Source organism: Silene latifolia, chromosome 2 (genome assembly GCF_048544455.1).
Source record: "Silene latifolia isolate original U9 population chromosome 2, ASM4854445v1, whole genome shotgun sequence".
NCBI lineage: Eukaryota > Viridiplantae > Streptophyta > Magnoliopsida > Caryophyllales > Caryophyllaceae > Silene > Silene latifolia.
In genome coordinates this window covers 1,792,582-1,804,232 of record NC_133527.1, presented here as the reverse complement: position 1 = coordinate 1,804,232, position 11,651 = coordinate 1,792,582, and the positions used below count along the sequence as shown (strand labels likewise).

The 11,651-nt window shown below is 36.7% G+C and overlaps 2 protein-coding genes across 2 annotated transcripts; both read right to left on the bottom strand.

Annotated features, from left to right (window-relative positions):
- Positions 1-384: 384 nt before the first annotated feature.
- Positions 385-5,154, bottom strand: LOC141641999 (26S proteasome regulatory subunit 7). The gene is made up of 10 exons (XM_074450656.1): positions 4,884-5,154; positions 3,873-3,954; positions 2,759-2,850; positions 2,590-2,667; positions 2,358-2,419; positions 1,902-2,046; positions 1,480-1,698; positions 1,208-1,389; positions 837-1,012; positions 385-720 (listed from the first exon to the last, which is right to left on the bottom strand). Exons 1-10 carry the CDS (start codon positions 4,968-4,970, stop codon positions 563-565), a joined length of 1,281 nt encoding a protein of 426 aa, XP_074306757.1. The 5' UTR covers positions 4,971-5,154; the 3' UTR covers positions 385-562.
- A 1,401-nt stretch (positions 5,155-6,555) lies between these two features.
- On the bottom strand, positions 6,556-11,187 carry LOC141641998 (uncharacterized). The gene is made up of 6 exons (XM_074450655.1): positions 10,703-11,187; positions 10,347-10,453; positions 7,879-7,987; positions 7,560-7,721; positions 7,161-7,334; positions 6,556-6,800 (listed from the first exon to the last, which is right to left on the bottom strand). Exons 1-6 carry the CDS (start codon positions 10,994-10,996, stop codon positions 6,771-6,773), a joined length of 876 nt encoding a protein of 291 aa, XP_074306756.1. The 5' UTR covers positions 10,997-11,187; the 3' UTR covers positions 6,556-6,770.
- Positions 11,188-11,651: the final 464 nt, after the last annotated feature.

Here is an 11,651-nt window from a genome sequence, read left to right as displayed (position 1 = left end):
CACAAATGATAGTACGCAGTCGCGCCCCATGCCCAATATAAAAAGCCACGAAGGATAGGGCACATGGCTTCATGCATCAGATGTTTCCCAATACCTGTAGACAATTTATTTAATCTTTGATTAGGTGTGCTTATCAGTTATCATATACTCCATACTCCATACTCCATACTCCATCCGTCCCGATCATTTGCCTGCCTTTGAAAACAGTAGAACCATTTGAGTCGATTTGACCCGGTATTCTGATATGATTCTCATAGACCCAATCCAAATCTATTACGCACCCTTTTACAGTCTGAAACTTGGAAATAGCGAGGCAAAAACGGTTCTAAATGTTCCAAATTCATATCAACTGGCAGATAGATGGATCTAAAACTTGAAGAGAAATGAGCATGGACCATAGTACAATATTGAGGAAAACAAATTCGACATGGAGTTACAAAACTATAGTACGAGTAATTTTAATCCAGAGTTGTCGAAAATACAGGACTAAGGAGCCTCGCAAATGTCTCAATGACAACCAACTGAGAACAGGGATGTGTCAAGCAGCACTTCAAGAAATTGTTTAGTTGTAGACCATATACTTGGGAGTGGCACTGAACTTCTGGTACCCCTTGATGACTTTGTCCACTGCATCTAAGAAGTCTTTCTCAGTTACCGTCTTCCTTCGTGCTCTAATGGCATACATTCCCGCTTCAGTACACACACTCCGTATGTCAGCCCCTGTAATAGCAGCTTAGTGAGAATATATAGAGTCGAAGTGGACCAGCAAAGGCAAACAGGGATAGTATATAGCAGTGGAGGATTGGAGCGAGTTCTGAGAGAGAATTAACATTCACCTGTCGAGTTGGGGCAAAGTCGAGCAAGCAGTTCAAACCTAATATCCCTTTCACAGTTCATCGTCCTGGTATGAATCTTAAATATTTGGGTTCTACCCTCCAAATCTGGAAGGCCAAACTCAACCTTCCTGTCCAAACGTCCTGGACGCAGAAGTGCTGGATCAAGTGTATCAGGTCTGCATGGAGATTATAAAGAATGAGTCATTCAAATACCAAAAATTTATTGTACGAAACCTTCTCACTGTGAAACCAACCAAATTGCCGATATAACTAAATGTCAAACATTAGAGAGTATATGAGGCAGGTCTCACAGACAATTTCATGCAAGACGAGCTGAACAGACTCAAGAAAGATGAGGGCGTCAAAGTAACCTGTTAGTAGCCATGAGAACTTTAATGTTTCCACGAGCATCAAATCCATCAAGCTGGTTAACGATCTCGAGCATAGTACGTTGCACCTCATTGTCTCCACCCACACCATCATCGAAACGAGCACCTCCAATTGCATCAACTTCATCAAAGAAAACAATGCATGCTTTTTTTGACCTTGCCATCTACAAACAACAGAAATATTATTTCAAAATGACAAAAATAAAAGAACAAAAGAAGTAAAAATAATACAAAAAATCCAACTAAAAGCTTACCTGAAATAATTCGCGAACCATTCGAGCACCCTCTCCAACATACTTCTGAACTAGCTCACTTCCAATGACACGAATAAAGCAAGCATCGGTTCGGTTGGCAACAGCTCTGGCCAACAGAGTTTTACCTGTTCCTGGTGGGCCATAGCATAATACACCCTTTGGAGGATCGATACCAAGCTTCACAAATTTTTCTGGGTGTAACATGGGCAATTCAACAACCTGCAACATTGATGAAATTAGATATCGTGAAGATTCTGGCCCCCACTTTCAAGATAAATCCTTTAAAAGCATTTTTTTTTTCTGTGAAATGAGCCAAAGAGACAGTACAACTAAAGGCTAAGACCTTGGTTAGGGGCTACTTTTACTGAGCGAGTAAAAACAAGATAAGAAGCACACATTTGAAAAGAATCAAGGACACTCACCTCCCGCATCTTTTCAATCTGTTCTTTGCACCCACCAACGTCATTATATGTGACATCGGGTTTCTCCTCCACTGTCATCATTGTCACACTCGGATCAATTTTGGGAGGTAAGGGTATCTGAATCTGGTACTTGGTTCGATCAACCCTGTAAAATAGAAGCACAATATTAGAAAACAAAGGAACTGAGATGTCGAGGAATAAAGAGTCAGGAGGAGACTGCCATACTTAAAACGTTTGATAGAAGGTTATATTAGCAGAAAGAATTAGACATGTACGGTGAATAGATAAAAATAAGCTGTTTCACACCAGTTAATAAGTGATAAAATCACTCATGGAGCACTGTTACTTCATTCAAATTACGAGAACCATTATAGTTTTTGAAACATCTAGATTAGTAGGTTATGCGTACATATTCAACAAATGTAATTAATAGCAGTCATGAAGCAAGCAACATACCCAATACGCATTCCTTCTTCAATATCTGTTGGAGAAACTTTATCACCCAGCCCAACTACAAACTGAAAAGGCGGAACAAAATGAAAGTTGAGTTCATTGTAGTGATGAATGACATATATCAATATTTAATAAAAACATATATTCCTGCGATGAGGCGGACCGTAGCTGGAAACACATAAATTGAGAAATAACAAATCATTCATTGACATTCTTGACAGGGAAAGTCAAATACCTTCGCAATCTGCTTAACATTAATCATATACTTAGCATCCTCTGTGTTCGGGTTGATAATCTTGGTGCATCTTGCAACCTGAAATCAGTTGGCAACAATCATCTACAGCTTCAGAAATAATTTGAGGGGATTAGACAAGAGGCAAAGAAAAACATCACTTAAAGCAAACCTGCAGTGGTTGTTCCTCCTGCATCATCTGCTTGTCAGCAACAAGATCCCATTGACTAGGAGGTGCTAATCCAGTGTCAGACTCCTTGACACCTAAAAAATAAAAACACTATTTCAAATCAAACTAGAAAAGATAAATGAACATCAAATCACCAGAGCCAGAAATACAGACACAGATGGTATCAAATTCCTGCTCTCAATGGGAGCTAATCAAACAATCTGGAATTTCTGGACAATTTAACGCTAGGGCTTTGAAGTTCAGAATTTTAGATATAAGGCCCCGTTTCATGTTGAGCTTTCGGGTCAGGATAGAAGATAAAATAATCATGAATGCTATTCCAACCAGGTTTTCAAAAAGAGTAACCCTTTTGTTTTAATACGCAATGAGGAGAGGGGAGATGCAGGGATGGAAGAGGGAGAAACTGATAAAGAGGGAGAAACTGATAAAGAGGGAAGAAGAGGAAAGAGAAAGGGAGGGGGAATATACCAACGTCGGATAATTTGCCTAACAAAAGTGAAACTGGATCCCTCTAGGTCCCTCCCCTTCATTTCAACTTGCTAACCAAAAAAGAAAATATATTCATCTCATCCTACCCCACCGCTCCCCTCCCTTTAACACCAAAAATCTCCTTCCAAACGAAGCGTTAGGTCACAGGATCTTGCACATCTTACACCCAACAGGACAAAATCTCCTCATACAGCTCTGGCTTGCTCTTCTCCTAAACATTAAAATAGAAATAAGGTGCTAAGGAATCTATATAAGATGCTCAACCATCTCATGCTTTCATCTACCATATAGTTTGACTAAGATATCTCCTTTTGCTAAGTCTGGATGATGCCATACAGCTCATGTTTAGCTGATGGCGTTTTATTACAGAGACATCACTAACACTAGTAAATATTCTGCATACGTAAGTTAAACCGATAAGCAAAAAGAGTAAACCATATTCAGCCGAATGAATACATTTCATGGGAAGTCAATATAATTCAAAGATATATGTTTAATTAGCAATCTAACATTGCTGAGAGGCATAGCTTATTTTTTCGTAGATATTTCAGTGACAAAGATTCACAAAGATTTCTCATGTGAATTAATATAGTTAAAGCACACATACCACGCAAGTCATTTACTTTCTTGGACAATTCCTTGAGTTCCTTTTCCACTTGTTTGATAACAGAAGAGTAAGGTCCTAGTCCCTGCAAAAAGGGCCAGATAAAGATTCAGATATTAACAAAACCACATGTAGAGTAAGGTTGAACCCAATACCACGACTGATTCACCACACCTAAGATAGACTAGGGACACGGGTGATGGGGCCACAAATGGACAAATAGTTTCAACTTTCAAACATTCAACAACAAAACCAACTCAACAATTTTGTGCCTTAAACCTAAGGGTATTTGACCAACGAGAAACGTACACAATCAGCAACAATAATTTTTGTAACTTGAAAGATTAAAATGTACTTCCATCGTTCTATCCAATTAACTACATTTTCCATTTCAACTTACGTCACCGATTGTGCCATACATTAGTTTACAGAATCCCTCTGTCCGAATCATTTTGTTTACCTCATGATTAAAATATCCCTCACAATGAATATGAAAGGTAAACAAATGACTGAAACGGCAAGAGTAGTTTCCAACACCACCAAGTGTCAACAGTCACAAACTCACAATCATTCTTTAAAACAACCCTATTATTCCTCGAACCAAATCACACAGATCTCAAATATCAATTGCCACAAGCAATCCAATGCTAGAAGTCTAAAACCCTAGTCGGTTCAATATTCTGGATCAAAAACTCAAAAAGGTCCCATCTTTTCAATCCATAAGAGCGAAGAATTCAAACTAGAACAATCAATGAACTACATTAAAATTCCAATTAGCATTAAATCCCATCCAATCAAAATTCTAACCAAATCATCATCGATATCTAGCTACAGTATATAACCCTAATTTATCAAATTCGCCGCAAAAATTAATCGAAACAGCAAAAAGGAGACATCTTTACACTCAAAACAACAACGATAAATCAATCACAAACAAATTAATTAGATACAGAAGTAATCAGGGATGAAAAGCATCAATCTTTACAATTAAGGACAGAAAGAATTGTAGCTTACATAGGTTTTCATAACAGCGATGTCGTCTTCATCGAGAGGAGGAGGATTCTTCTCGTTCTTGAGTTCATGTTCGTCGTATTCCCCCATTCTTGTCGAAGATTGTAGCTTTCTCTCTCTAGAGTTTTGGATTCTCTCACTAGAAAGCTATACCAAAAGTTTCTTGAGCAACAAGTGTGTCTTTGGGACTTGGTTACTCGGTTTTTATTTTATTTTTTTTGGTCAAGAGGGTTACTCGGTTTTTATAGAAAGGTAATCCTCCCGTTTCCTTTAACAACAAAACTCCGAAAAGACGGTCTCTCTCATATGATTAGGGATGTTAATGGATCGGGTTCGGGTCGGGCGAAGTCTCATCCGTCATCCATCCGTCCTTTTAAAATCTCATCCAACCCGTCCGTCATCCGTGAAACCTATCATCCGTCATCCATCCATCAATCATCCATGGATGAAACGGGTGGATCGGGTGATAAACCTATCATCTGTGTATTTATATATTTCAAGTTAAAAAAAATGATGATTTTTTTTCTCTACAAAAATAAAGTTAGATAATTAGTTAGTTGAACTTTTTAGTGGGTAGGTTCACAAAAATATCTATATTGAGAGTAGACAAATATGAAAATTTAAATATTTTATATCTTAATAATGTGTTATATGTAAAAAAAATTAAATAAAAAGTAATAAAATCGGGTGATGGATGAATGGCGGGTGGATGGCGGGTGGAATTTCTTCATCCAACCCATCCGTCATCCATCATCCGTTTCATCCGTCATCCATCCAACATCCATTTAAGTCGGGTTTTCATCCATCTTTTAGGATCGGGTGGATCGGGTTTTGATGGATGCGGGTGAAATTGACATCCCTACATATGATGGGGTGAGGGATCCATTGAATTCTTCTGTTCCTTTAAATATACAAAGATTGATTGTCAAAAAAAAAAAAAAAAAAAAATATATATACAAAGATTAGGGAAAAACACACGATCCTAAATATGATTAAATTTAAAATAGAAATAAAAAAACCTACTTGAATTGACTAAAAGAAAATAGGGAAGTTTCCCTAAAAATAAAAAAAAATAAGGAAGTTTATTAAGAATAGAAAAGAGTATGACTTATGAGTAGAGTCGCAAATTGATGTAGAACGTTTTTTTAAGGGCAACATCGTAATTAGATTATTTATTTTTATTTTTTTATAAAACGGGTAAATACGTCTTTGTTTTAGTAAGGGCGTTAGTAACTTTAAATTAAGCTCATTCAGCGTCACTATCGTATCCATTTCAAATTCTCAGGTACACCACCGTTGTTAGCTAATATACACTTACTTTTAATAATGTTAACAAAGATGCAAAAAACAAGCGACTTTTTAACCGAAATTTGATTACAAAAGTTACAAAACATCCCATTAAAAGCAAATCTTAATTCAAATCGAAAATATTTAGAAAAGTTACACAGTGAATCGGTAGTGATGGTCGGTCAAACCAATATGAAAGTCACATGGCTGAAAATGGTTTGCTTGTATTAGCTAACTATAGCTCCTGTTGTAATCAAGAATCAAACCCACATCGTAGTAAAGGACGAGAGTTTGTAAATTATCATCGATAGTTGAGAGTTGAGGCGTATCATTCTTTCTCAGTTACTCTTCTTTTTCCGTTAATATGAGATGTCAGAATGACATGAAGTGCGGAACAACAATAAGACTATATCTTCAAAACGCCATAAACATCGATAAGAGCATTAAGCAACACTTGATAGTCTTAACACTCGTTACATACAAGCCAAACTAGCCTCGCTTTAACAGCTTATTTATAACGGAAGGCCTTCTACACTCTTGCTACAAGAAACAGTAACAAAATATGTACAACCTCAGATATCCCCTGGAATATGATCTTACAATCTAGACATGGACGCCGATTCTTTGTGCAACCTGAAATTATATGCAGTAAAACCAACGTCAGTAAACACTTCACAATTCATTCTACTACAGTGTCGCATGTTACATGAAATATGAACCCTGTCTTGAATGCAAAAGGCAATCATGGTATATTACTATCGCGCACAGAATTTTTACTAGCTGTTTTATTCATGTTCTATGCTCCGTACTGTACAGAGGTAAAACACTCACAAAAACCTGCAGCAATTGGCAGTGACCTAATTTGTCCCGCTAACTTTTCCAAAAGAATTACAGAGTACAAAGAAAAGTGATTAATGCACAATTTGAAAACATCGTGTGGATCAACTGACAATGTGTAAATGCTAGAAGGAGATCAAGTGAAATTGTGAATACCTCCTTAAAAGAGTGCACATCGCTACCCCAAAGCCAAGCATCACAACCTGCATCTCTTGCACCCCATATGTCATTTCTACGATCATCCCCAACGTGAACAGCATCTTCTGGTTTTACCTCCAAAAGATCACATGCCTTCAGAAATATTGTTGGGTTTGGCTTCTCTGCAGCAACCTGTTCAATTTTTATAACACAATAACGTTTCAGTAAGTCTTGCATGAGACGATCTCACTGTGAGACTAACTAAAAGCCTCACTAACATTTCACAGTTCATGTTAATTATATGAGTATCTAGGTTGGTCTCGCTATGATACCGCCTTTTACAGAAATTTGCGATAATGCTATTAAAGAGTCAATTACAATAACATAAGCGGAAATTAGAGTAATCAGAAATCTTACTTCAGCTGAGACAGCCAAAGCATCAAACCAGTGCTCACAGTTCAGAGCCTTAAGTAGAGGTCTTAATCGAGTATCAAAGTTGGAGACTACAGCGACCTTTACACCAGCGTTTCTCAGAGCCTGAAAGACTTTCTCTGCATTTGGATCACAAAGCTCCCAGGCCTTTTAATAGAAACAACGGCATCACATCAGTACAGACTTTTAGTGAAAGAAAGAACAATTTAATACAGATTTTCACTGAAAGAACGAACAATTCAGTAGTACATAATTAAAGTGAATGAAAGAACAATATCAAAACTCGTTAAGGGCATTTGCTCACCTTGTCAGTAATGTAGTAGTTGTATAGCTCTTCGAAGTACTGAGCATCTGCGCAACCCGTTGAAGAAGAAACAATGTACTGCCAGAAAGGTCTACCATCATCAACGTATCTGCATACAAAAGATTCACCATTTTTAATCCTCGTGCCCAAATGGAAATCACTGGAATCCATATCTTATAAATGAATAATCCTTCCATCTCATTAAGATTGTCCATGTTGGCCACATGATGTAAACTTTGACGGATACTGTCCCATTTATCGATTCATATGATACGGAGTAATATGAAAATAGTTTTGATAAATCAAACGTGACAAACTGACAAAGGTTAGACAGCATCTCGACATATATTAGGACAATTAATGGTCAATGTTGCCAGCGGTTGACCATCGAAGTCAAAAGAAGACAGAACAATTAGAATGGACTATGGAGATGGTACAATTTATAGTCTGAAACGTCTTCTCGACATCAATTGTCAATTGAGCACTCTGTCGATTTTTCATTCAACCTCATTCATCAACTAAGATTAGTCTGATCAGGGGAAGGATATTTTTACTTGAAATGTATGAGTTAAAAGGCTAAGACAGTAATCCAAATTATGTACGGGAATAAAGCAAAAGACTTGAGCATCTTCTGTTCACCCTAACAAGGCAAATGAGGCTCACTTGCTTGGATGGTAAGAAAGTTCCTATTTTATCTCGATATGCTTCGTCATTCAACTACCAGAAGTGTTAAATTGTAATGATAACTAAAAGTCTGAAATTGGAATCAATTCTACTGAGGCTTTCCTCAAAGTATAAGGTCTTTAATCATATGCAGGTCCTTCTCTTCTTTTGTGTAATAAAGAAGAGATTCAATTCAATAATAAAAGACCACCACAAATTTCGATGACCCACTTGAGTAAAACAGATTACGACATGTCGATTGTCATCCACAATTCCACATAGGACCTCACAAGTTAGTGGTGACTGACTTTAGAAGTTCAATAGGGTCACCGAAAATTTAGATTTTGAGTAGAGGGAAATTGAGAGACGTTAGTCGACAACCACATCTTACGAGTCCCACACAGCCCCACCCTGCCTTAAAGTCTCAAATTTTCTTGTGACTGATAACTTATCACTCTTCATAAGATCATATCTATGGTCACCATATCAAATGCATACACTGTTTAAATTGAATCGGCCTCCACAGATGTTTAATTTGGGGCCGACTATCATGACTAAGATAAGTGGCAAATCGTAAACTCTTAGATTTGGCATATCGACTTAAACTTCATATTTTTGGCAAAATGGAGAATCATAGCAACAACAACAACAAAGCCTTATTATTCTCCACAGATGTTTAACTTGGGGTCGACTATTCATGCCTAAGATCAGTAGCGAATCGCAAACTCTTAGACAAGACTTACCAGATAACTGACCAAATCATACCTAAAAACTTTTTGATACAATCACATGTATCTTGCAACAAAGCTTTCAAAAGACGGATCAAAATAAAGTAGATGCCCATTAGCGAAAAGTAACTATAATAATAATCTAATCTAACGGCGATAGCTAATAATAGAGCAAATGGAAAACTCACACTAATGCACATGGGTAAACAATATTAAACTAACACTAGTTACACTGCCATTGGCACTACGCCGCGAATCTTGCAGAAGATTAATTGTGTAAGTACTCGTATTAGCTCAATTATCATACCATTTAGCATCATACATATTTTAATTAAAATCTTGATAATGACTAATGAAGTGGCATAATCATCTCAATAAAGTAAATCAGTAAACTAATAAGTTAAACAATCATTATTGTGTTTACATAGTGGATTTAATCTTATCTAATTCGGCATTTAACAGCGACATAAAACATTAGAAACAAAAACCATCTTTAAATTGACAAGGTAACAAAAAAAAATAGAATATGGACCACATTCAACGAAAAAATCGATTATCCACAATAAATTGAATAAGTACATGAAACTCAGAGCCGTCAAGAATTTGTGCATGAATTGGAGAGGCTCGCTTTCAAAAGACCAATTCAGGCTCCATATAATAGAACAACTTAATTTTTTTTAGTAGAAGTTAGAAAAAGTGGATCAATACATTACCTTAAATAATATTAAGGCATAAATATAATAATACAAATAATAAATTAAATAACAATAATTAATATAATTACTCAAATATTAAAACTCATTAAATAATTCTTAAATCACTAAAATATTTCCCAACAGTAGATGGTACTCGAATGTGGACATATCAGTTATAGGCTTATAGCTAGCAAATTACACTCTAAAAAGTTTGTGGTATGATGTCGGGCTCCGAGAACCTTTTGAACTTGCTATTAAACGACCCTAATAAAACTATAGACATTTACCAGTTGTCACCAATTCTTATTGTCAGAGCTCTAACATTATGTTAATACGAGTATGAGACAGTCTGTCACGAGATTAAAAGACGGGTATAAAATACCTGAGACGGGACCTTCCCCAAGGTTGTTCATAAGCCCATCTATATCTGTGTAATATCTCGTCTTCTGAATACTTTACACCATATTTCTCACCAATTTGTCTATATATCTGCACCCAATTACCCAAACAAACATTATATTGTACTCTACATTATTAAATTAACAATTTCGCAATACTAACAATTTAATCAATGTTCGCCCCTAAACGAAATTCTTATGCTAATCACGGTCCCATGTGTTATGAGACCGTGATTGTTATGCTAACTACCGTTCACAATATATATCGTGCACGGTAGTTAGCATAACGGGCAGAATGAAACACGTCTGCCCAAAAAAAAAAGGTTATTAGGTGACGAACCTGAGCCATGGGTTGGGCAGGGACAACAAGAGTACCAACGGCATCAACAAAAAGCGCTTTGTGCGTAATGGTTCCGCCATAGAGCGACTTTCGGTAATCCTGGTAGTCTTTAAGCCATAACCCGACGTCCGATTCGGGCGAGACTAACGCAGTGGCGGAGGCGGAATACGGGCGGGTACGGGTAGAGGAGAAACGGGTCAAGTAGGAAGTGGGGTTGGGTGTGGGGGTGATCATAGTAGTCATGTTGGTTAGTATTTTGGAAATTAAGGTTTTTTTGTTGATGAGAGTTGCCATTTTAATTAATTTATTTAATTAAATTGGATTGGAGAAGGTGAGAATATTTGGTGTATTTTGATTTTGATTTATTTTGATTATTGAGGGAATTAGTGAGGTATTTGTAGGGAAATGATGGAAGGAGGGGTTGGGATTGTTTTGAGGAAGAAGTTGAGGTGTGATTTAAGAGTGGCAAGTTCTGAAATTTAGAGGAATGTAAATGTGATTGTTTGGATAAATATCAATTTATTACACGTGGCGTTTCACTAATTTGTTTTTGGTACAATCTCGTAATTCAAGGGTTTCAGATTCAAATCTAACTAAAGACGATTTATTGGGGTTATTTATGCTTTTAGACCTGGTAAATGGGTCCAACCTGGTCAGGTTAGTTTCGTGTTAGCAATATTTTGAGTCGGGTCAATTTCACGATAACAATAGTTTGAGTCCGATCTTTTCGGGTTTCGGTCATTATTTTAAGGTCAAGTAATACCAAGTTATATAATCAACTTACAACAATAAATATCTGAGTCGGGTTTGGGTAATTTTCGGATCAACTAATATCAAGTTTTTATGTGTGGAGATGATAATAAACTTGCAACAATAAATATCTGGGTCGGATTTGGGTCATTTTCGTTTCAACTAATATCAAGTTATATATGAATGATAATCAACTTGC